Source organism: Anolis carolinensis, chromosome 3, assembly GCF_035594765.1.
Source record: "Anolis carolinensis isolate JA03-04 chromosome 3, rAnoCar3.1.pri, whole genome shotgun sequence".
NCBI classification, from domain to species: domain Eukaryota; kingdom Metazoa; phylum Chordata; class Lepidosauria; order Squamata; family Dactyloidae; genus Anolis; species Anolis carolinensis.
Genome location: NC_085843.1, coordinates 142,887,762 through 142,914,414, shown reverse-complemented (window position 1 = coordinate 142,914,414; position 26,653 = coordinate 142,887,762). Strand labels below are relative to the sequence as shown.

Here is a 26,653-nt window from a genome sequence, read left to right as displayed (position 1 = left end):
TTAACCAATGAAGGGGTGGCATGCAATCAGACAAATCTTGTTTTAGTGCGTTTTATTTGTGTCAAGAGAATCTCTATTTTTATTGTCTGCTTCTCATTCCCCTCTCCCTCACTTTCATTTCCAAAGGCATACCTTGCTAATACAGCAGGTTAGGTCCTAGACCTTTGCTATGAAGTAAATGCCACCTTAAAGCAATTCTCAGCTTTCCCCCACTTGCCAGTGCATATAAAGACCTAAAAACACATTTACACTATAACTTTTATGTCCATAACAGTGCTAAGACTAGGAAAAGATACAGAATCAAAATTAATACTTTTAGTACTCTGAACAAATTACAAACTCACTCTATGTGTATGTACAATGTTTTCTTTATGAGGATGGATTGGTTAAATACTTGTCATTTTAATTTAGTGATTTAAATCAGGAAGAAAACAGGCCATTTAGATCATTTTTCCATGAGTATTTCTTACATGTCCTAAATAATGAGTGATGCAGACGTAACATTAAATACACAAGTAGGATGAATCCAGAACTTGAACAGGAACACACACTTTGGCAATGCCAATTCTTCTTTAATTGGATGATGAATCACCAACACAGTTTATCAATGAAGACTATACTCAATTGTCAAGGAGGACACTCCTACTGGAGGAGAATTATTAATGCATCCAGAGGTAAGTTAAGTATTTGGTACAGTTCAGCAACTTACACATATGGTTACCTACAGATGGGGAGCCATGGTGGCGCAATGAGTTAAACCCTTGTGAAGGCTGAACTGCCAATCTGAAGGTTGAGTTGTTGACCTGAAAGTTGCCAGTTTGAATCCGCAAAATGGGGTGAGCTCCTGTTTGTCAGCTCTAGCTTGCGAGGACATGAGAGAAGCCTCCCACCAGGATGGTAACACATCTGGGCGTCCCCTGGGCAACATCTCTGTAGACGGTCAATTTTCTCACACCAGAAAATTTGCAGTATGTTCTCAAGTCACTTCTGGCATGATTAAAAAAAATCTACAGATCACTTTTAATGTATTAGAATAATTCTCATGTTCAGAAGATGGAGAAATGATGTTTCTATTCAAAGCACTGAAGCCCTTGATTCTGCATCTGATATTTAAAATTACTTTGCTCATTCAACTATTGGTGAAAGAGACTACAGCAACTCCCCATTCTTATTTCAAATGCACATTTTTCTTAGTGAGGAATGCAGAGGCAAGGCCCTCTAAAAGAACTCCTGAATACTTTTTACTTGCAATGCCTCCTAATGAAATTTCCGTGGAGTGGATTTCCTTTATGTTCTTACTCTCTTATACTTTTCTAAAGCCCCCTTTCATATGAATGCACTCCCATATGAGAAAAAAAAAATCTGGTAACTATTTTTTCTTGTGTGAAATTAAAGAAGTTAAGATGTACAAACTAAGGTCAGGTTCCCAGGGATGAGATAAGTGAAGACACTGATATAGCCCCTGGTGTAGCTGAGATTTTAGGAATGCACACTTGTGGGCATCGTTTTGCAACAAACAGATTAAATGCTGTCAATCCTCATCATAGATTTGAATGGATCACAAATATGGCTGGTGAGCCAATCATAGGAAACTACGGCACAATGGCAATAAGTCTCTGGCTGACAGTGTCATGTAGAGCTAAACACAGAAGTGAAAAAGGACACTTGTTTCCATGTACCTTTCTCTTCGCCGGATCGGACTGGAAGAGGATACATAAAATAAAGTCAAACTTTTTTAAAAAAATAAAAATAAACCTGTTCACGCTACTTAAAGAATGTACGCAACTGCATTTCCTGTTAGGATGAAACTTCATTGAACAATGGCAGCTATTTTGTTTCCTAAGCAGGCACCTGTAGCCTAATGAGGTTTTGTGGTTTTCGAAACGAACAGCTGTAGATGCGTGCCCAAGTGCACACAACCTCTTCATCCCAGTGTTGATAAAAGCATCTTGGATCCATCGCTCAAGCACATTTTAAATTACATAACTGCTGGGTTTATTTGCTTTAATAAGATGGGGTAAATGTGAATTGCAGTGTAATCCTAAACTTCCATTCAGTGCAATGTTTTAATAATTGAAGGAAAAGGAACAAGAACAATAAAACAGGAGACAAAGGCAAACAAATGGGAGATGATTCATGCAGTGTCTGATAAAACAAACATCAGGAAATCCAAATAAAAGTAAGCATCTTGCAACAGATGGAAAAGATCTTAAACAAACGGTAACCCTTATCCAAAACACTTACGAGGAAGTCGCTAATTAAGGGCAATCTGATTTTGCCTTGCCGGTTTAGATATTTAAAGTGCAGAAACGGGAGATCTTATTTATCATGCAACCAATATGACAGTGAGAATCTTAGCTCTTGATCACAGGGATCCATTTAAGATAAAGTTGATGCATATTAAATATACTTTGATACGACATTTTAAAGAGAAGGCAACTTTGTAAGATACCCCTAGTCCCACCACAGCAGAAATCATATATAATGAAAAGATATATCAAAGCTTTGTATCTTATCTGGCATCTATAAGTATGCAGGTCAACCAAGGGCTCACTCTCATTCTATTGGGGACTATGGAGGGATTAAGGCTTTTTCAGCTGTCCTGGCTGTCATCTTTTTAGCTGAAAGTACTATGGACTGGACTCACAAAGTATTATTATTATTATTATTATTATTATTATTATTATTATTATTATTATTACTACTACTATTATTATTATTATTGAGCTATGACCTCTCTTAGGGGTGGGGAAAATGTGGTTAATTTTCTGCCCGTCTCCCCAAACCAAACAAGGATTCAAACATGGTTTTGGAAAAAAAATATTTTGCCCTGAAGGTTTCTGAGGGAAATTTAATCTTTTTTATTTTTAGTTTTATAAACAGCACAAAAAAAAACTTGCAAGAAAATGAAAAACAAAAGGACTAATTACTTACAATCATTGAACCTGCATTTCTAAAGCACTGCATTCCAGCCACTTCTATTAGAAGGAGAAAAAAGGGGGGAAATAGAAAAAAATAAATAAATGTCTGAATCAAACACATTAGACTGTGAAGTCATTGCTAAATATAATTAGCTTGTGATCCTCCGTGTCAGTGGGTCCACCTTACTTTGCATAAAAAATTAATCATCATATATTTTTTCATACAAATAGGTTTATTACTCATATTTTATCATATTCCCAGTCATATCCCTATTTTTCAGCAATTTTCAAGAATGAAGAATTATGCTATGACTAGGCACACAGCAAATGAAATGCTAAATTCTGTGTTAGTGGAATGCTGTGAAGTAAAGGTTTATTAGATGAGTAGATCAAGTATGCTTGTTATGTAAATGTGAGGGATCTGGTATATTTATTCATCTCTTACTTTTCACCTACAGCGTTATATTTTTATTTCATGCATATCCTTCTCTTCTTCAGATGGGTAAGAGTGTCTTGCATGGGACATCTCATGGTATCCTATCTAGATTCCAATACATGTCACAATGGGCAGGATTCAGTGGTAGATCCTCCCCTCTGAAAAACCTCCAACATGACTCAAAAACTGTTATTCCCAGTTAAACATTTCTATGGATATAGAACACAAAAACTCCCCAAAACAATGAAACAAAATATCAAAGGAAAACAGTAAAATAATAAACTTAATTGTTGTAAGGCCCATATCTGTCTTAGAAAAAGAGGCTAAGAGAAATAAGTTTAGTCATTTTCACGGCCACATTAGAGTCTCGCTTATCCAACCTTTGCTTATCCAACGTTCTGAATTATCCAATGCAGACTGCCTCCTGCCCAGATCCACAGCCGTTTCTCTAGGCAGTAGGGACTGAACTTTTTGAATTTTTGTATTTAACTTCTGACAATGTTGTTACTGTAAGTTCATTTTATGCAATTATATCTTTATTTGTAGCCAATGTTTTTGTAGTCAATGTTTTCAATATATTGCAATGTTTTGGTGCTAAATTTGTAAATACAGTAATTACTACATAACTTTACCATGTATTGAACTGCTTTTTCTGTCGATTTGTTGTAAAACATGATGTTTTGGTGCTTAATTTGCAAAACCATAATGTAATTTGATGTTTAATAGGCTTTTCCTTAATCTCTCCTTGTTATTCAACACTTTTGCTTATCCAACGTTCTGCCAGCCTGTTTATGTTGGGTGAGACGCTACTGTACTACGAAAATGCAATGTAATCTCGTACAGCACCTTTCAGATGGATCCCTGCAGCAAACAGTACCAAAAATACTTTCTTAAAATCACAAAACAACCACAACTGCCAAAGTAAGACAACTCCATTTTCTTGGCAAGTTTTATTCAGAGGAAGTGTGTTATTGCCTTCCTCATAGGTTGCCTTGCCCAAGATACCATGGCTGAATGGGGATTCAAAATCTGATCGCTCTTTGTCTTAGCCCAACACCCAAACCATTTCACTATAGGACAGGTATACGGCACAAAAGATCCAAGCACATCAAATGTAATGTGGGGGGATAGTTCAGTTCAGCAATTCTACAGAGGCATTACACAGGACTAGAGAAGTGTTGGATGTTAACCATAGCCGGTACCATTGAAACACAGAAACCCTGACATACTTCCTAAGAATGAATCTATACTGACCTACTAAAATAGGGCCAATCTGGGTAGTTGGGGCACCCGGTTGAGTCAGCCCCAACTACCCAGTGGTGCTGAATGGCCACCCTCTCTTTTCCCTCCTGTCCTCCACGTTGCAGCACTTAGATGGACCCAGCTGTTGCCTGCTATGATACTGGCTAATGTCACTGCAAGTGACATTACAATCTGTGTTGTGGCCAGACACTGCTGTGACATGAAATACAAGATAGGATGGTGACTGTCATCCCGTGTCCCTTGACCGCCTGAGCCGGGGAAATACAGGACAGCAGGGTATCTATTATTAATAGGGATATACTAAAGAGAATGCATTTTATTTGTATGATGCCTTTCTCTCACGATGAGACCTAAGGTGGCTTTCGGAGACAGTCAATGTAAACCATCCACAATTACATTTAAAAAACAATTTTAATCACCACATAAACAATACAAAAATTAAAAGATAAATAAAATGTCCAAATAAAAGCTTTCCCTTTACAGATTAAAACCTGGTTAAACCGAAATGCTTTTGCCTACTGGCAAAATGAAAGGCAGGGAGAGGGCCATCCTAGCTGCCTGCAGAATATTCATTTTTTCTCATCCTCATGAGAGAGGGCTTCTTGACACTTTGAACCAATTGTCGGCTACTCTGATTTTTTTTCTTCAAAGTGAAATGCTACATGGTTGTGTGTTTGTTGTGTACATATGTTATGCAAACCCAGTCCTTTAGCATACACACAAAAATTTTGCACATAGTATTTTACACACATTTATCCTACAAACCCTCCCAAAGAACATGAAGATGTCAAATGTACATAAACTCTTGCAATTTCACCTAGTGAGGAAAAACATCTGAAGTCATTTGTTCTCACATTTAGGAAAACTAAGCACCAAAGCTATTTCCAAAACACAAAACCCCCCATTATTTTTAAACATGAGTCACTTTTTCAATACAATACAATGAAAGGCTTTTATAGCCAGAATCACTGTGTTGCTGTGTGTTTTTCGGGCTGTATGGCCATGTTCCAGTAGCATTCTCTCCTGATGTTTCACCTGCATCTAAGGCATGCATACACAGACCTCTGAACAAACATTTGAGGATGTGTGCTACAGATGCAGGCGAAATGTCAGGAGAAGTGCTACTGGAACATGGCCATACAGCCCACAGCAACCCAATACAGTGAAACTTTTCAGCTTTAGGAACTTTGGAAAACATACAAAAATGTTTCTCAAATAAGAGGCTCTCAATAGCTTATGCTAAAGTGCACTGAAACTGACAGGAATTTCAAAAGAAATATGTAGTACTCTATCTAAAATCACTATTCAAAAGAGTAGAAAAAGGCAAAAATATCAGTGACCATGACCAATTTCTGCAGTCAATTTATATAGGTCCTATCTAATTTTGAAATTAGAGAGTTAAGTGAAACGTATTTGTCTATACTGGTGAGTAATTTTCTTTCATTAACTCAGAAAAGATTGTGCGTAATGGAGAGATTATCTTTCACATACTGTATGTGCCTCAGTTAATACCAAATATGAAGAACCGTATGTACAACAGGAGCTTAATGTAAATGTTGAAAAACAATATTGCAAAGCAACTCATCGCACATACACATATACAGCTAATAGCAACTCCATCTACTATTGCATTTTACAATGGGACATAGTAATCTGAAGCACTCTTTTCATAATAAATGAAGGCTTGTGGCTATGGTTACTATCTGTAGTGGTTTTTATGTCTATCACTATAGCTTGTAACCTGAATTGAATTAACTTATATCACTATTTGGCTCGATATCTATTACTTGCAACTGCAAATCTAAGGAAAAATTCCAGTTTGTAATGAAGTAAGGCAGATGAACAACAAGTACACATGAAAATACAGATATTATCTCTCATATTGCCTTTATTTTCAGTGGTACAGTGAAGGCCATTCTCTCTTGGAGTTTGAAACACTGGGCTTTGAAAACACATGCCAAGGGCTGTGTACTTTGGGTCCATCCCCATTTAGAAGAGACCAAGGGACCTTCCAGTACATTTATTTCCTAACATGAATAGTGTCAAAATAGTCATACTGGCATGGTGAAGGAAGAGGAAGAGGAAATAAGTAATTGCCGATGCAGTGGAAACATATTTCTTCTCCTTCATTAAGATGATGATTGCAAGCGCAATGTCTAAGAAAATTATATTGTCCAGATCATCCACATTATATATATATATGCCATGTAAAGAATTGTATGGGTTTCCCCATGAAATTCTCTTTCCCTCCCATTCATTCAGAGATCTGATGGTTGAGTGAAAGTGTCTGCTCATAATGAAGCAGCAAGGAACTGATCCCTCTCCCCAATATTTTGACATGGTAAAACTTATCAGTAGGTTTCATTTGGGCAGGAAGTAAACCACTGCATAGATACCATCTGAGAAAGGAGGGATTTAATTTTCAAATGGATTATATTATTACATGCCTAAAAGTCAGGTTAGGTCTGGTTAATATTTGAGAGGGAGGCTGCCAGCGAATACTAGAAGCTGTAGGTAAAATTTCTGAGGAAGGCTCTGGGAGCAGTGGATCTTAACCTGTGGGTCCCAAGGTGTTTTGGCCTACAACTCTCAGAAATTCCAGCCAGTTTACCAGCTGTAGATTTTTGGGAGTTGTAGGCCAAAACACCTGGGGACCCTCATGTTGAGAACCACTGCCTTAAATTAACAGGTGATTTGAAGGGACATACATTATTTACTTTATGATTGGCATGCATTATATTTGGAAATACATGGTATGATGGCTCTAACACAACAATTTTATGAAGTTATGTCGGAATCCAATTCACAGAGTTATATACTCATATTATTATTATATAAAAGATAGATTCCACAGATTGTAGCTCTATCAGGAATATAAAATAAACCGCACAGAGAGATATTATTCATGTCAAGAGTCAGACGCCAGTTAACATACAAAACAGAGTTTATTCCGAAGATAAGCCAGAAAATAACATAAACACAGGAAATATCATTGAAACACTTCACTTTTCAGTGTTTCGAGAGTAGATTGGACAATAATAACTCAAAAAACGAGCCACGCTAATTTCCCATGCTGGCATTCAATAAAAAACTAAATAACGCTTCAATTCAGCTTTGGAAAACAAATAGAGTTAATTGCTGGAAAATAAACAAACTAGAAAAGCAATAAAGCTGCTTCCACGGTGCAGATAAGCCGAAAGCCTCAAAGGGATGATGAATAGCCGTCGTCAGAGGAGTCCAAGGTCAGGTCAGGAGGCAGCAGAAACCAATAGTCAGAAGCCGGGAGCAGCCGTCAGTCAGAGGGTGTAGACAGAAGCCAGGTCAAATTCAATCCAAAGTCCGAAGAGGGTGCAGTCATCCGAAACAGGTCCACGATAAGACACAGCGAGAGCCAAGCTAGGTGATATCAGCAGATTCAAATCATAGTCCAAGTCCAGTCTTCATGGAAACACAGAGATCCCAATGGCGCCTCAGCAACACCTTGCCACACGCAAAGTGCAGTGGCCAAACATTCCCATTTTATTCCCCTTCCTCCTGGGTGACCAAACACTCACACCCAAACACCAGGTGTCCCAAATCTACTCAGAGTCTGAACTCCACACAGCTAGAGCTCGTGGATCTGGAGTACCTAGCAATTCATCGGAGTCCCAATCATCCTGCCCACACTTAGTCCCATGAACACTTAAAGAACCATCCTCCCTTCTCCAAGCATCCCAATTGGGATCAGCTCCTGCAGAAACCCCAGGTTCAGAAGTATCCATAGGCCCCAAATCCCCAGACATCTCCGGTGGCTGTGCCCATTCAGTGCCCGCTTCCCCAGCCACCACCTGTTCCTCAGCATCCATCTCCCCATCTGAATCTTCCTCAGAAGATCCCCCATATAGCTCTCTAAGTCGCTTCCTGCGCAACTCCTCCAGTGAACCCTCATCACGAGGGTTTTTTCTTCCTCTTCGAAATCCATCACCATCAACCATAATCCCCGAAGGCGCAGTCACAACAATTCAGCTCTAACTCTCAATACTGAGACGCCACATGGCTGTATGTTGAGTCCTCTGCTTTTCATTTTGTACACATATGATTGGATCCCCATTCATCATAATAATATCATTACCAAATTTGCAGCTGATACAACTGTGGTGAGGCTTATCTCTGAAGGGGATAAGTCTAGCTATCGGGATGAGGTGGATTGGCTGCTCTTGTGGTGCAGGGACAATAATCTGGGTCTTAACATCAGTAAGACCAAAGAGCTCAGAGTGGACTACAGAAAAAAGAGACCAGAAATCCAGTTCTTGGTCATAAATAGAGACCAAGTGGAGTGGGTGGCCATTTTCAAGATCTTGGGTGCCACTGTTATGGAGGATCTGACTTGGGGCATTAGTGAAGAGGACCCAGCAGAGACTTTTAAAGAGCCAACAATTGAATGAAAACCTGCATCTGTGTGTGGTTTGGTAACTGCACAGTGGCAGATAGAAAGGTGCTCAAAAGGGTCACCACTTCTGCACAGGTTGCCCTCTCCCCTCTTTGGAAGAACTTTATAAGTCCCGCAGCCTTAAGAAAGCTCAGTGCATTCCTGGGATCCATCTCACCCAGCATATTCTTTTTTTGAATTATCACCTGGCAGACGATACAGGGTGATAAAGGCAAGGCAAAACAGACTGGGAGACAGCTTTTATCCAAAGTTGTGGCTACTTTGAATTCCATGGCTTCACCTTGATGTGGCATTGAGGGCTATGCGGTGGTAGTGGTAGTGTGGAGAGATGGGTGTATTGTTTTGTGGTGTGTGCTGAAGAAAGCGTACAAACAATGACAATAAAGTTATTCTATTCTTGAACCCATTTTACATGGCTTTATTCTCATTAGGGAGTTCTACTCCTTGAGAATTTCAACCAAAAAGGAGGGATGTGTAAAAATTGAGTTTATAGGAGGGGGGAAGAGAGCATCTTTTTCTGCACCTGTATTGAATAAATTTGTTTCCATTGTCCTCTGAATTCACGATGGTTTGCACAGTTCAAGTATGAGCTTATTGTTCTTACTGTGTTGTACTTATCCTTGAAAAATGAATCTCCAGTTCATAAATCTTATTATGTACTATGTTAAATTTTGTATAGCAGCAATCATGCATTGTAACCATCTCTTTGCTTTCCCCCATTACTATCTGCTACAATATTAACTACTTGATACATTACCTTGGGATATAGGTGGTCCCCTTCTCAAGTAATAGCCTTAACCTTTGCCTCTGAAAGACTAATCACTGTCCTTTTAGATCCATAACTTTTATAGAAATTGCTTTCTGCAAAGCACTTCATCACATTTCATCTCTTAATGCTTTCCTATTCTGACTTTAACACTACAGCTTTAATATTCCTGTCTGCAGCGTGGTCTCATCTTTTGAATTCTCTCCCATACAAGCCAGTGTTATTATGATTTCAAATAAATGCTTTTACTACACTTGATTATGACCTCTCCTTGCTGTGATAAGGTTTAAAACTGTTTCTTCCTTGTTACTCCATTAATACAGAAGCTATTGCTTCCTTTTTCCCATATACCTCTCTTATGAATAAAAAAAAGGTTTTAAAATTGTGATGTTCACAAAAATTATTGTTATTAATGTATGGTGTTCATTTTAGATTAGATTTTTATTGCACCTTTTTATAAATTTTAATCAATTATTGGATTTTTCTATTTTATTAATTATGGATTTCTGTATTTAATAGTAAATAATAGTAATAATAACTTTATTTATATTCCACCCTATCTCTTATAAGTTACATATACTGTTTTTGTTATTGGAAGTGGTACATCAATTTGATTATTTAATTAATAATAAAATTAAAATAAAATTGATCGCCATTACTATTTCCATAAATACAAATTTACAAAAAAATTCCCTGCAAACCAGTAACAATTCTGGAAATAAATCTGTGAGTATTTTTATTAGTATCAAGGTTACATTCTGTCTTACTTCAACTGATGCAAGATTACAATCCTATTTTTTAAAATGCTGCTACCAATGAAACAACTCGGAATATATAATAATGTATTTGTGTTTTTCAGATGTTGTGAGCCCAAAGAGAGGTTTTTTAAACACTTCAATTATAAAAACATTTAAAACATACAAACTTGTGCAACTTTTATTTTAATGAAGATGAGAAGTTCATTAAAGAAGATAAATATTTCATTAGATGTTAAATAAAACAAAGAGATTTTTTGGCTTCTCTCAGCACAAAATTCCTTTGAAAGATTAATTAATACATGCAAATTATGCAAATTAGACCCATGCAAATATTTTATGAAGACAATTAAGGGAACCATTAATTACTGCTTTTTTTGCTTCAGTGAGATTCATTCATTTAATTTTAATTTCACTTTAACTGTTCTGATGTATAATCTTGCAGCTAAGAACTTTATCTTTCCTGGTGGGTCACTTAAACTTATAAATTTCATCAAGTGAGCAGCAACCAGAATCGGAGCCGTACTCTCTGGGCTGTGCGGAGTATCAAGAGGAAATGTCTGACACAATGCACTTTGAGAAACTGGGAAACTGAAAAGAGAATGTGAGCTCATTCTTGGACAAGGTTCAACTGCTGAAAAAGCAATTAATTTGCTTTGGCTGTGCTAATATAGGGGAATTAGAAAGTGTGACACAAGACAAATAGAAATAATTAGTTCTCCAAAATGATGTTCTCATTAATATGGTTTGAACAGTAGAAATAAAAAAAACCCCACAACATTATTGTGGCATGTCTGCATTTTGTCCCCAGCCACAGGAGTCGAAATAGCATCTCTTAACCTTTATAAATCCCTACAGTAACAATGTTTACTTTTCAAACGGAATGCAGTGAAATAGGAATTTTTGCATGCAATGGATCTGATAATTTCCACAACAATGCAGTCCTAAGAAATAAATCTTTGTGAGCTCAGTAGAAAAGGTATATGGGAATTAATCCTGATATTGCAATGCTATACAGATTTATAAGGGAGTAGGTTATACTGAGCAGTATACTAAGAAGACTTAGAAAGGAGTGTTTGTTGAGTCTCCAAAATGCAATTGATCTCCATCTTTTTCTTCCCGCTGCCCCCCATACACAGATTCATCCCAGCTTAGGCTTCAGTGTTATTTACATCAAATTTTATGGCATATATAAGGCAATAATACGTAACATGCTTATGTTGCCATTTAAGATGCAGTAGAAGTAGCATTATCTTATCAAAAGTTTCCCTAATACCCTCTTCTATATTTAATAGCATGAAAGTTTTCTACGTACTCAGAGTTTAAGCAAAGAACCAAGTATTCAAGAAAGGAAAATTGCCGCTGCTTTATATGTTTGTGTTTACTGAAAATGAGAGGAGCCAGGAATCACATTATGTAGTCATTTTTGAAAATGTTACTGTATTGTGCTCTGATTAGGAACAAGAAGAATTTCAATCCTATGTCTGCATGCTGGAAAAGCTCAACATGTTGCAGGCATTATTTTCTGGCCAATGTTCATTGGCAGAAAGAAACTCTGAAGGAGGGACGCTCCCTGGTCAAATCAGATCAGAAATGGGTTGGGATTGGCAGTGTAGACTCATATGATCCAGTTCACAGTAGATAATAATTTGATAATTTGGAGTATATGGCAGTGTAGAAGGGGCCTCAATTTCCCAGATAAAAAATGCAAGCCCCTTACTAATGCCAGTCTAGAATTAGCCTAGAATATATTGCCCCCAGCCCCTTCAAAGTGAAAATTTGAAAAAAGAAAAAAAAAACATTTTCAAAAATTTGCATTTTCCCCATTTTTATGAGGGTCTTGCACCTCTAACTCTGGGGAATGTAGTGCATTGACTGTAGAAACCACTTTACCAGACTGGCTATCATTTCCCAGCAATGCTGTGAAAAATATGGTAGATCTCATCCTGCCTCCACTCAAGGCTGCTTTTGATAGAGCCACCCAAGAAGCAACACAAAGAAAAAGAATGTGACAAGTTTTTAAAAAGAGCTCTACTGATTTATAATTTGTATTTTCATGAACTCCCACAGATAATGTTTCTATAATCATCTACAGAGATTAGGAAACTCTTATTTTGAACTCAGTTTGCACCAAGTAAGGGGAAAAGTGAAAGGAGGAGAGAGAAATTGGAACATTCTAAAAGAAACTGAAACAGTGGTTTACAAAGAATCAATTGATACTGGCTGGATCTACAGTGCTAAAACATCTAGTTTCAAAATATGGATTAACTGCATTGATTTGGATTATAATAAAGCTAAAGGTAAAGGTTTTCCGCTCACATTAAGTCTAGATGTGTCCAACTTTGTGGGTTGGTGCTCATCTCCATTTCCAAGCTGAAGAGCTAGCATTGCCTGTAGACACCTCCTAGGTCATGTGGTCAGTATGATTGCATTGCGCGCCGTTACCTTCCCGCAGAAGCGGTACCTATTGATCTACTCACACTTGACCTAACAGTGGGAGCTCACTCTACTCTCTGGATTCAAACCACCAACTTTTCAGTCAGCAAGTTTAACCCACTGCACCACGAGCGGCTCCCTGGATTATAGGACTGTGTAATACTACTACTGCTACTGCTACTACTACTAATAATAATGATAATCTTTATTTGTATTCTGCTCTATCTTCCCAAGGGGACTCAGCGTGGATTACAGGTACATATATGGCAAACATCCATGGATGCCATTATACAACTGACAAAGACAGAGAGTACATAAACAGAGGCCAGGCTTCCCTCTTCTCATCTCTGGCATCCGGCTGTGCTTGACTCCGTCATGAGGAGGTGCTGTTGTTTCATTTTCCACGCCGAGGAGCCTGTCGTCCATGGATGCCTTTCATTTTTGCTGGCATGTTTTTTCACGGCGCCTTTTACCTCCCTGCCAAAGTGGTACCTATTTATCTATTTACATTGTTGTTTTCAAACTGCTAGGTGAGCAGAAGCTGGGCTGACAGTAGAAGTTCACCCTGACCCGGGCTTGAACTGCCAAGCTTCCGGTCAGCAGAATCTTCTATAGCTGACCATTTTAACCACTGCTAGCCTGGCCCTGTTATAAACGACTGATATAATCCAATAATTGGAGCCTCCAGTGGCACAATGGGTTAAACACTTGTGCCGGCAGGACTGCTGACCAATAGATCAGCAGTTCAAATCCCGGGAGAGCAGGGTGCGCCCCCCTCTGTCAACTCCAGCTCCCTATGAGATGAGAGAAGCCTCCCACAGGATGGTAAAACATCAAACATCTGGGCATCCTATGGGCAACGTCCTTGCAGATAGCAATTCTCTCACACCAGAAGCAACTTGCAGTTTCTCAAGTCATTCCTGACATGAAAAAAATCCAGTTTAATGCAGTTAATCCACATTCTGAAAGTACAGTGTAGATCTAGCCAAAATCCCTGTCAAACTGGAACAGCTGGAGGATAAAGTAAAGTCCATTAACATGGATAGTGGGTGTACAAAAGACCCCTCATATCCAAAATTCCTCATCATGGAAGAGTGAAGCATACTGCAGTTATGACTGTGATACCTGATAAAAAAGATTGACCCCATAAATTTCTGACCTATTGCAAGTCTATAATGGTCAGCTCCTGTTGCTGTGTAGAAGAGAACATTTTAGCAGGATTAATTTATATGGCATCCAAGTCCTGTTGAAAGTCCCCCAACCACAAAAATATTAGCGGTATAGCGAACCTGTGCTCTTTTATAGATAGCTACCTACCTTCTCCACTATCACACAAAAACTGGAAGCCTATATTCTTGAAAAGTTACATTGTTGTGGAGGTTGCTGCTGCTTTAAATGATTAATTTTAATTAAAGAAAACATGTATGCGGCCTGAGATATTATGTTTCCTATTAAAAATGTAGCACATTGATTCATTAGGTGCCACTAATGCCCCTTCTGCTTTGAACTGGATTATATGGCATTGTAGAATCATATAATCCAGTTCAAAGCAGATAATGTGGATTATATGATTTAATAATCTGGATTAGATGGCAGTGTAGATCCAGCTGTAGAAGGGCCCAAAGACAGCAATTGCTCTGAAAGAGCCCAATGAGGACTGAATATGTTGGCCTGCATGGAGTACGGAGTGAAAGTTTGATAAGAACAATGAACTATCCGGAAGATAAGGACCAGAATAAAGAGGGCAGCTGACAAGGACCCACAACAGGAAAACTATTTCTAGGGATAAAAATATACTGTTCTAATTTATTGCCAGTCCCAGACATCGTTTAATGATGAAGCTACAAAATTCTGTTTGTTTAAATGGAAAGATCCTGGCATTTTCAAGTCAAAATGATAAGGGGTTTATCAGATAGTTAAACACCATTATGGTGTTTGGAACAGGACATAGAATAATCTGTGAGCCCTCCCTTGTTTGGAAATAAATGTACGCATGTGGAAGAGATGGGCAAATAATCCTTATTATGAATTATACAACACACCTAACTAAAATACTGGTTTTCTTGTAACATATCAGATGTGTTCAACATTTTCATTGACTGTGAACAACCAACTTATTTTTTTCCTAGACTTTGGATTTCATTTTTGTGCATGGGTTATTTTACAACTTTTTTGGAATAACGTGCTTGAGAAGAGCTTTCAGTTGATTAATCATTTATTTTGTAGGAAAGGCAATGGGAAAGTATCTTCTTTCACACATCTCCTAGGAATGTCTGTTTTAAAACAAGATGTGAACTGCACAAGGCAGCCACTTCTGCTTAATTGTGAAATGCTTATGTCTGAAAGAGACTCTCCTTTATGTTTTTCCTCCAAAGAAAGTGAAATGTCTAAGATGGTGTGCTTTGATTCTGCCTCTGGCTTTACTTTCCTAGGTGATAAATAGAATGACTGTCTAGTTTAAAGGTGTAGCTAAGAATGACCTATGAACACTATGAAACAATAGCCTATTTATAGGTTACTCCAGCAATCAATACCATCTTTTGTTTAACTTAATCAAAGTTGTCTTTAATTGATTAGCTTGAGCTGAAAAGCTGCCAACATACCAGAGCGTTGTGCCAGGAGACAGAAACAAATTTATTATTGTTTAGTTTTTGTGCTCTGCAGTATAATTCCACTGTTTAACCCTGCTTTAAAAAAAAGGCTGTATGCGAGGTAAAGTACATAATTACTGCAAGTTTTCTTACTGACAATTTGGGCCTCAGTTATAACAGACACACAAATCAGAGGAATCTAGGCCACACATTGTACCCCTAGCTTTTCTCTTCTTTGTAGACCTAAAATTTCAATGAGTGCTGAAACAAGCATCTGCTAAAGTTTGAAATAATTTGCATTGAACTGCTTAATATGAAAATCAAGACTACCTTGATAGTCGTTTTTGAAAGTGCACGAACGTGAACTTCTACTGTCAAATACTAAACATTAAAGTCAAGTGCTGATATCAAGTTATCTATGCAGTTTCTCAAGTAACTCCTGACACGAAAAAAAAAATCTGTGCAGATAATATTCAGAATTTTCTTATAAGTTGTTGGTGGAATTGTTTCACACTGTTAAGAGGCCAGCCCAAAATTAGTACAAGATGTACTAAGGCAATGTGATCTAAGCAAGAACAAAACAAATGCCAGTTGATCTCAATTAATTGGAAACACTGGATTTGAGTATGAGCAAAATTGGCATAAAATAAACATGTCTTTATAAAATATTCTTTGGACATGGACCTGCTGAATCATAGAATCCTAGAGTTGGAAGAAACCTCATGGGCCATCCAGTCCAACCCCCTGCCGAGAAGCAGGAAAATCAAATGCAAAGCACCCATGACAGATGGCCATCCAAGCCTCTGCTTAAAAGCCTCCAAAGAAGGAGCCTCCACCACACGCCGGGGCAGAGAGTTCCACTGCTGAACAGCTCTCACAGTGAGTAAGTTCTTCCTAATGTTCAGGTAGTTTAAAGCCATTGTTCCGTGTCCTAGTCTCCAGGGCAGCAGAAAACAAGCTTGCTCCCTTCTCCCTATGACTTCCTCTCACATATTTATACATGGCTATTATGTCTCCTCTCAGCCTTCTCTTCTGCAGGCTAAACATATCTAGCTCTTTTAGTCGCTCCTCATAGGGCTTGTTCTCTAGACCCTTGACCCAGACATTTTAGTCGCCCTCCTCTGGACACTTTCCAGCTTGTCAATATCTCCTTTCAATTGCGGTGCTCAGAACTGGACACAGTATTCCAGATGTGGTCTGACCAAGGCGGAATAGAGGGGTAGAATGACTTCCCTGGATCTAGACACTATACACCTATTGATGCAAGCCAAAATCCCATTGGCTTTTTTAGCCGCCGCATCACATTGTTGGCTCATGTTTAACTTATTGTCCATGAGAACTCCAAGATCCTTTTCACACATACTGCTGATACTGAACACAGCTTACAGCAAGTTCCTTCTACAGTACAAACAGAAAGGCATGCATTCCAGCGGAACCAATGAAAGTTTCCTAGTTTCAACATCAGATTTTATTTTCTTACTACACAAAATGTGTGCATCGGAGTAGTACCCTTTCATGAGATATCAAGTAGTGTATCATTCTGGCTTTTCCACCCCACCACCGCCATATGTGATGGCTTAAGTCTGGGAGAATTTAAGTCAGACCTTTGCAAACATTTCCTGTTGGCAACATGTATAATTTCATGACATAGTTATTTAGTTATATTAGCAAACTGGAGGTTAAAGCAACCCCTTTTAAGAAATACAGACACATATATAAATTGTAATAACTAAATTTTTGGGGACACAACATATCTAATGAAAGCCTTTTTCTTATATTTTTTTAAAACATACAATTTATTGTATATTTCAAATAGACACAGGTTTTTCGTTACATTCCTGCAACACACTTACACAGTTTGGAAAGCTCTGGTTTACTGTATGGTTAGTTACTGTAGTATAAATCGTTAGCAAAAAAAGTAGCTGTCCTAGAGAACCATGTTACTTTCTCACGCAGGTGAGCCGTCTAAGATTTCAAACATCAGGCCCAGGGATTGTTGTGTGTCTTCAGATCCATTTCAAATGGATTTAGCATGGGGATTGTTGGCAGAATTTGGATCACCTTTGCCTTCCCCTGAGGTTGAAGGAGTGTGACTTGTATTAGAACATTTATCAGTTTTCAAAGAGATAGTTATATTAGTTTGTTTCAGTATAAAAGGAAAGGGTGGAGTGAAACCATTTAATTCATTCTAGCATAGGGTATTTTTGGACATCAATCCATTTCTTCTGATACACTTTGTGTTGTTAAATGAATTAAGGGGCTGGGCTCTTGTCTTCTAAAAGTCATATAGAAGAGGGGATTTCATAAGGATCTATTTATCACATAAGCAACACTGACTGAAATTCTCTCAGCTACACAACTAGTAAAGGGACAAGAGCCCAGTACCGTACTTCACCTAATAGCCATAGATTCAGTGGGTTCGAATGCAGCAGGATAAAGAAAGATGCTGACTGTGACTGTGGATTCATATAATCCAATATCTGACCCCAGGTTATCTGCTTTGAACTGGATTATATGAGTCTACACAGCCATATAATCCAGTTCAAAGTAGATAATATGGGGTCTGATACTGTATTACATGGCAGTATAGAAGAGGCATGTGAATCACAATTTAAGAAATCAGTGTGAGTTGAGATAGTCAATAGAAGGGAGATCTTTCAAATAGAGGCAATATAACTTCCTTCAAAAATGCAGAAAACTCAGAAGACTGCAGCTAAGGCCCATTTTGGTTTTCCTCAGAGGACCTCCATTCTCTGGGAAACAATGGTAACTACCAGGAGAGTTATTGTTTATCTCATCTACATTTTATGGCCTTATAAATCTTCTTTTTGTTTCCCAGAGTGATACTACCCTTGGAAACAGGGAGTCGAATCATTACCAAATGGAGTCCAGAGTACTGTTTTGACCAGTGCACTCTCATTTTTCATTTCCAGTATGATAGATCATTACCTTACTATTCCCCCTTTTATGAAAACTTTAGTAACATTAACTCGTCTTATCTTTGTTCTTCACAAAACTGACATTCCCAATAAAAGCAAGATCAGGTTATTCATCCCAGTAGTCTTTTAGATTGACATTGGAAAATGGGTCTCAAATGACCTTAAAGGAACATCTCAAACAACTCAAACTATTTGTTTACAATACATATTTCAAATTATCTCAATCAGAACTGGAATTCCCAAATGGGTTCTCATTCTATTTTTTTCACTTACGATTCTTATGAAAACCAGTATGGTGTAGTGATTTGAGTGTTAAGACTAGAACACTGGGAAAACAAGGTTTAAAACACTGTTTGACTATGGCAAACCACTGGGCAAGTCACATTCTCCCAGCCTCAAAGGAAGAAACCCTGTGATAGATTTGCATTAAAGTCACGATAAGTCAGAAATGACGTAAAAGCACACAACAACAATGGCAGCAACAGCATTCTTACAATTTTACTACTACCCACAAAAGACTGAACTACCTTAAGAAGTTACTGCCTCCCCCCTTCACATTTTATTTTTACACTGACTTGGAGAAATTATTCAAAAAGAGGCCAACACTTCCAAAACCCAGTCTCAAGTGTGCTATCTTTGCAATCCAGCGCTGCAAACCAAAGAAGTCCTAAAATCAGTCAGAATGGCATCCAAAAGTGCCTCTTCTGCAATTACCCAGCCCTTAGAGCAGTGGTTCTCAACCAGATGTTTTTGGCCTTAAATTCCCAGAAATCCTAACAGCTGGTAAACTGGCTGGGATTTCTGAGAGTTGTAAGCCAAAAACATCTGAAGTACCCAGGTTGAGAACCACTGCCTTAGAGAAAATAGCTTTTGGGGATGAGTGCAATGTTTTAATCAGGGATAAACACCTTAAAAGCAGCAGATCATATTTGATCTTGAAAAATAAGCAGGGTCAGCTCTGGCTAGTATTTATATGGGAGACTGCCAATAGGGTTGTTGTATGTCTTTCGGGCTGTGTGGCCATGTTCCAGAAGCATTCTCTCCTGACGTTTCGCCCACATCTATGGCAGGCATCCTCAGAGGTTGTGAGGTATGGAGAAAACATACTGCCCAAACCCAAACAGACTGCCAATAAATACTGTGTACTGTAGACTACTGGAGAAAAAAAAACTCGCAAAACACTTCTGAGTATTATTTCTCCTCTATGAAATTCATGGGGTCACCATAAGTCAACAAGTGTCTTGAAGGTACATACACAACTTGTACAGCATACAGGAAAAGGTGATGGTTTTCTTTATTTCACCACTATGTTCCAAAACATAAATTTCATTTCAGAAGTGTGTGTTCATATTCAAGTATTTTATGCTTTTGAGCTATCCAGAGATTTTGTGATATTGAATGAGATGTAAATATGTAAATGAAGAAAAAAATATTGTGGTTATTTTTTGGGTTTTGTAGAAGAAGGCTGAAATATCTTGTTGCAGCTATGAATTATGGAATCTGGTTTGAATTCTCAAAATCCTTTGGATTGTTGCACAATAAAGTCACTGTCTAAACCTTTGACATTGTAATTATGGGCATTATATAAATGGTTAGTTATATTATTTTTGTGGCTGACCATTTAGAGATGAATGCTGTTGGGGTTTAATTGTCACAGAATTAATATGATGGATTCTTAATTGTGGCCACTTCAGGTGAGGCAACGGGTCCTTAAACAAAATGATCAGTTGTCATGTCAAAAAAAAAATTACATTTCAGATAAAAAGGACTCAGTGGGTTATCCATTATTAAAGCCACTATACATTCATGCTGATGGTTGCAGCTCTGTAGTGTTAAGATAGATTCTTCTGACACTGAAACACTATAAGTAATGTGCCTTCGGTTATTTCAGCCTGATATGTTTTCTGACATTTGTGTGCACTGCTATGTGAATGAATAGAATTCTGACATAGTATGTAATTAGTATGCATTTGCTATATACAAGAGATGCAATAAGGCAATCCAAACTGAGCAGTTTGTTTTTCTTATACCAGCCCTATTTGTGATTATCATTTGTCAAGTTTGTTCAGCATATTTGTTCGGTGAAAAGTTTTTTCCATTCCGCTATGCTGTCAGGCATCAGCATTCAGAAGCAGAGTAAGCTTCTTGTAAAATGAAAACATCAGAGTGAGTTTATTTAAAAATGTATTTCAGAGGTATGCTTTCAGATATAAAACAAATGCATTGTAGAAGAATTGCACACAAACAAATGCTCATTTACTCAGACTATTATACTCATTAGGCTTGTTTAATAATAGATTAAAAGGATTGCAAATCCGTTTAGAAAACAATTCAACTCACACTTTCAGTCAAGTGGTTGCGGATTTATTTGAGCAATTCTTATGCCTGCCAGTGACAGCTCCTAGTGAAGTTTAGTTTAACCTTTAAGGCTATCTTCAGTCTAGAACTAACACAGTCTTCTTCTTCCAATCTCAGCATTAGCAGTTAAACCAGAGTAGGCACATCTAAAGGCACTGCTCTGGGAATATAGGAACATAAGAAGCTGCCTCAAACTGAGTCAGAACACCAGCATTATATGGAGTCAGACCAGGCCTGTAGCGAGGGGGGGGGGGTTAGGGGTTCAAACCCCCGCCCCCCCCCCGAAATTTTTCAAGTTATAAAAAAATCTCGTTTACTCATGAATTTTAACTGGTTAACCAAATCCCCATGCTAAGTCTATGAGATGCAAAACATTAAGAGTCCCTCCAGGCACTATCTCAAGCAGATATTGACAGGTTTGTAGCGGGGAGGGGTATGTGCTAGGGGTTCAACCCCCCCCCCCCCGAAATTTTCAAAACCCCTCCCGAAATTTTTTTCTGGCTACGGCCCTGAGTCAGACCATCCATCTAGTCCAGATTTGCTATCTCTGACCAGCAGAGATTCTTGAGGTTTCTAGGAAGGCTTCTTTCCTAGTCCTATCTGAGGACCCCTGATCTTCCAGAGCAATCTGCAGTCAGCCCTCTACATTCACTGGGGTTAGGGGCACAGGACTCCAGTGAAACTGAAAAACCATGAATAAAGAGATTGCTTTTTTTTTTTTTAACCAGAGAGAGAGCATCTGTCTAGGAATGTCTACATCTTCCAGCTATGGTCAACTTCTACTGGAAGCTGAACAAATAATCCCATTGGTGGATGTAGAAATTTGTAAAGAGTTGTTTGCTCTATAATTCTCTAGGTCCTCCAGGAATTTGACCATACAAATCTCACTGGGAAACTTTAGAGAATCCTAGAGAAAGCATTTTTAATCAAATCCACAAATAGCCCAATCCACAAAAATCAAAACCCCAAACGTGGAGGTATGACTGCACTCTATAAATAGTTACCAAGCTCAAGCTCTTTTGACTCTTGAGGTCAGATCAAATCAGTGAGTTCAGGGTGCTATGGTGTTCAGTTAATTTAGGCACACTAATGTCTGCATAGAATCAAAATCAAAGATTAAATTCTTTTAACAACTGAATTTCTTAACACTATGAGTTCTATCTCTCCACTTTGCATCAGTATTGTAAGTCGTTATAATGGTAATGAAATCTATATTCTGGGTTGCTGTGAGTTTTTCAGGCTGTATGGTCATGTTCCCAGTAGCATTCTCTCCTAATGTTTGACCTGCATCTGTGGTTGGCATCTTCAGAGGTTCAGAACTTCTGAAGGTGCCAGCCACAGATGCAGGCGAAATGTTAGCAGAGAATGTTACTGGAACATGGCCATACAGCCCGAAAATCTCACAGCAACCCAGTAGTTCCGGCCATGAAAGCCTTTGACAATACAAATCTATATTTTTCTTGAGAACTGCACCAATGGAAAGAAAATGAAGGTTTTTTTTTTTTGTAATGCCCTGGTTGTTTAGCTAAACTCAGAAATATTACATTTAACAAACAAGGCGATTAAAATGCCTGCCCTGGCTACATATCCCAGAAATAGAAACACCATTCCAAATCACTCTCAAATCCAATTCAAGAATTAACGGTTTCTAAGATGGCGCTCCTGTCCCCTCACAACTCCAAAATTAATTTTGTATCACTGTCATCCAATGGTCCAAGTGGCAAGAGGCAGTGCTGGGAGGAATTCCCTCCTTCTTAGACCAAAGACCACCCCTGACTTATATCCTTTTTATTGCTGTTGTACCCCTGCAGTCTGCACTGCCTCCTGCAGCAATTATTTTATTTATTTATTTATTTATTTACATCACTTTTACCCCGCCTTTCTCTCCGAGGAGACTCAAAGCGGCTTACAGTAATAGGCAAAAATTCAATGCCTAAAAACAATGTAAAAACAACAATTCATATAAAACAATCTACAAAACAAAAGTTCATACAAAACAGGTACAAAATAAAATCACATTATATAAAATTTAAGAATGTCCAAGATTACAACAAAATTACAACTGCAGATCAGTACAGAGTCAGACAATTATCCTTTCTTCGAATATAAGAGGTGTGGCCCTAAGGCCATTTTTCTCTTGTTATTATGGTTGTATTAGTGTTCTCTTCTCTTCTTTGCCTATTAATCCAACTGCTGGGCATTGTATAAAAAACTAAATAGACCCCAGTGATTTCAAAATATGCTTCTTGCTCATCCTGCCCTCCAATATGGCTAGGAAGGAAATAGTTCTGACAGGATCTAAATAGCTCAGATTCTATCCAATACAAATGAAATTAGAGTTCAAAAGAACAAATCACCAAGTTATTCTCTTTTACATGGGTATATACTGTCTTCCAGAATGCATTGCGGCAAAAATAAATTCTCCTTCTAAAATTTGTGAGAGTTATGCAAGTAGGTAGTGTTTTATATATTTATACCATTATAAAACAACTTCTGTATTTTAATTAGTTTTTGTATGAATTTAAGATATTTGTATGGCATTTTAAGGGAAACGTATTTAAAAGGTGGCCTCCTGTATGTAATATAAATAATAAGCTTACAAATAAAATCAAGATTACTTTTTAAAGAAGTAAATCCCAGTAAATATTTAAACTGTAACTAAAACCATCTCAATTTAGTGGCTCATAAAATCTGTTAGGAAAGGCAAGACTAAACAAGTAAGTCATATGCTCTTCTGAAAGACTGGAATGCAGAAGAATCTTTTAATAGGTGTGCTGCATTTCCTCCCCTACCTCTGTATTATGTTTAAAATGCTTCTCATCTGTTTTTAAATACATTACAGCCCGTGTATCCACAGGGATTGTGTTCCTGAACTTACCATGGAAACAGGAAACTGTGGATAATAGTAAACCCTAAATAAATGAATGACTTCTGCCAGTTAACAACGAGTCATCCTAGAAGACCTACAAAATTACCAGAGCTGACATATTTTGTCCAATGCAGACACTCATACTATACAGAACTCGTACTGTAGTGTTAATGGGACTGCTTTGAAAAGGCTTTTGCAGGACAATTTATTTTAATTCATTTTGTTTTATCTTATATTGTAAGACACCTTGAATCACATACTGGGCGGGGGGGGGGGGGAGAGGTATAAATTAAATAAGGTTTTTTTGTATCAGGAGTGACTGCAAGTCGCATCTGGTGTGAGAGAATTGGCTGTCTGCAAGGATGTTGTCCAAGGGACACCCAAATTTTAAAAAATGTTTTAATATCCTTGTAGGAGGCTTCTTTTATGTTCCCGCATGGGGATCATTAATTAATCATTATTAATTACTAATTAAACTTATTAATTATTTAAGTAATATGAGCAAACAAAAATAAGCAAGCCAGTAAACATATAAATGCAATCCAGTCTGCAATCCAGTCTGTTAAACACCCTTTAAGAACATGGGGCCATCTCTGAAGGCAGTCTGGTGCAACTAATGCAGAATGCAATAGCTCATCTACTAATAAGCAGTGTATTCAGGGAATACAGTAAATGCATACTGGCTCAGCTCATCTAGGCTGGCTGGCTACTACTGGGCAGATACCAGTTTTACAATATTATCCCTAGCTCAGTAGATTTGAATGTTTCCCCTCATTTCAACCTTCTTTCTTTAAGACCTACCGATTAAAAATGACATCTTCATTTTGACAAGCTATCCTATCACACTCAGAATGATCATATTAATAACTCTTAGTAAATAGGCACCTGTTCTATCAGCATTCTGATTTATGTATAGCTGAACATATTTATGGGAAAGAGGTCACATAAACTTTTCTACCTTGCCTCCTACTTTAGACTAATCTAGATTAGATATATCTTCATTCTCTGATGCAGTCTAGAAATCTCCAGACCATCTTAAGACTATGTGTCCAATTTGATATTTTGGCTACTCATTTAATATGATGGTCATGGATGCTTTTGGGGTAGTATGCTCTTTATTTATTTTAATATTTATGTCTTGCATTTCATTTCAAGCAGCTCAAGGAAGGATACACAGCACTCTCCCCATATTTTTCCTAACAACCCCGAGGGCACATAGGGCTGACATATGGGGACTGACCAAAGATCTCCATAAATAGTACTTGATGTGCTAGTCCAGCAGCCAAAAGGAGAGGCGGTAATAAATAAATAAATACATTATTATTATTATTATTAGTAGTAGTAGTATTACCTGTATTTACTTGAATCTAGTGTGCCATCAAATGTAATGTGCTCCTCAGTTTTCAAACCCCTGAAACTCCCTCCAAAATGCTGGCGAATGTAATGCGCAGCGGAAAAAAGTGCACTTTCTAATTTGGCCAAAAAAAGTGTGCATTACAGTTGCTGTGTGCTTGGAATTGCTTCTTTAAAACCAAAGTGTTATGACATCAAATTTTCCAGCAATCTTCCAGCAAGTGAAAGGAAAACCAAAGAAATAGGAAACCCTTCCTTCAAGGAGCCTCTTCTGTTTATCCTGCCTCAGCTTCCTTGGGCGAATCTATGCTGTAGAATGAATGTGTCACTTCAATTGCCCTTGTTCAATGCTATGGAATTCTGGGAGGTGAAGTTCAACAAGCTCTTTAGCCTTCTCTGCCAAAGATGGCTGCTGCCTCGCCAAACTACAAGTCCCATGATTCCATACACTGAATAATGATATTCTAAGTGTTATCAAACAACATGTCACCTTACAGTATAGGTGCATCCTCGGTGATTCCAAAGTCCTTGGATGAATCTACATTGGAATTAATGCAGGCTGACACCACTTTCACTGCTATGGTTCAATGCTATGGAGTCATGGGGCCAGTAGTTTACAAGGTCTTCAGCCTTCTCTGCCAAAAAAGCTGGTGTCTCACCAAACTAAAACTCCCAAAATTACATAGTACTGCACCATGGTAATTAAAGACCTCTTCACATGTGCCACTGGAATCACCACAGATTGTGATTCCAGTGTTGCCTGTCTGGGGACGTGGGAAACCTGTTGTCCCACATCGCTCGACTCACTGATATCCCCATTCCATGGGGGGGAGCATCTGCTGCCTGGTTTCCCCCCATTGATCAACGGCAACACGGGAAGCCTCCTGCATTGCAGTGGGGGCATGCATTGGTTCGCCTTCCCGTTTAAGATGGAACCCCGCCAGAAGCTCCTTCTTTGGAGGCTTTTAAGCAGAGGCTGGATGGCCATCTGTCAGGGGTGCTTTGAATGCAATTTCCTGCTTCTTGGCAGGGGGTTGGACTGGATGGCCCATGAGGTCTCTTCCAACTCTACTATTCTATGATTCTATGAAATTGCAGTGTGTTGTGTAATGGGAGCTGGCTCATGCTGCCAATTTCACCCTTGTCTGATGAGGTCATAAAAGTGGTGTCAAACTGCATTAATTCTGCAGTGTAGATGCATCTCAGGAGGACTATGCTGAGATTCTAGAGTTTAGTCCCCAAATCTACTTAGAGCTGCAAAGGTGAGCCATAAGCAAACCCCATGAAAAACCTCTCTGACTTACTGAAACTAATTATGGGGACTATATACTCCAAAAGGTAATTATACTAAAAATAAGATGTATAGTCTGCACCTAGTTTCAATCCTGTGGCTTCCTCTTGCAGAATTATGAGGCTTGTAGTTTAGGAAGGGGATTTTACCATTCTCAACCGGAGAAGTCCTGGGACTCACTCAACTACAATCCCCAGAATTCTACAGGAGGTTCTAAAGTGGATGAATTATAGTGTGACAAGGAAA

General features: G+C 38.3%; 1 protein-coding gene across 6 annotated transcripts in view; it reads right to left on the bottom strand.

Annotated features, from left to right (window-relative positions):
- The window catches only part of dach1 (dachshund family transcription factor 1), a 399,470-nt gene that overhangs the window by 7,948 nt on the left and 364,869 nt on the right, over window positions 1-26,653 (bottom strand). For 5 of the 6 annotated variants that reach the window (XM_008106857.3, XM_062975581.1, XM_062975579.1 and 2 more), the window contains one exon: window positions 2,935-2,978. The exons of the other annotated variant lie outside the window; for it this stretch is intronic. In XM_008106857.3, the coding sequence (XP_008105064.2) occupies window positions 2,935-2,978 (44 nt within the window). The remainder of the gene's footprint in view (window positions 1-2,934; window positions 2,979-26,653) is intronic. 6 annotated transcript variants of the gene reach the window in all.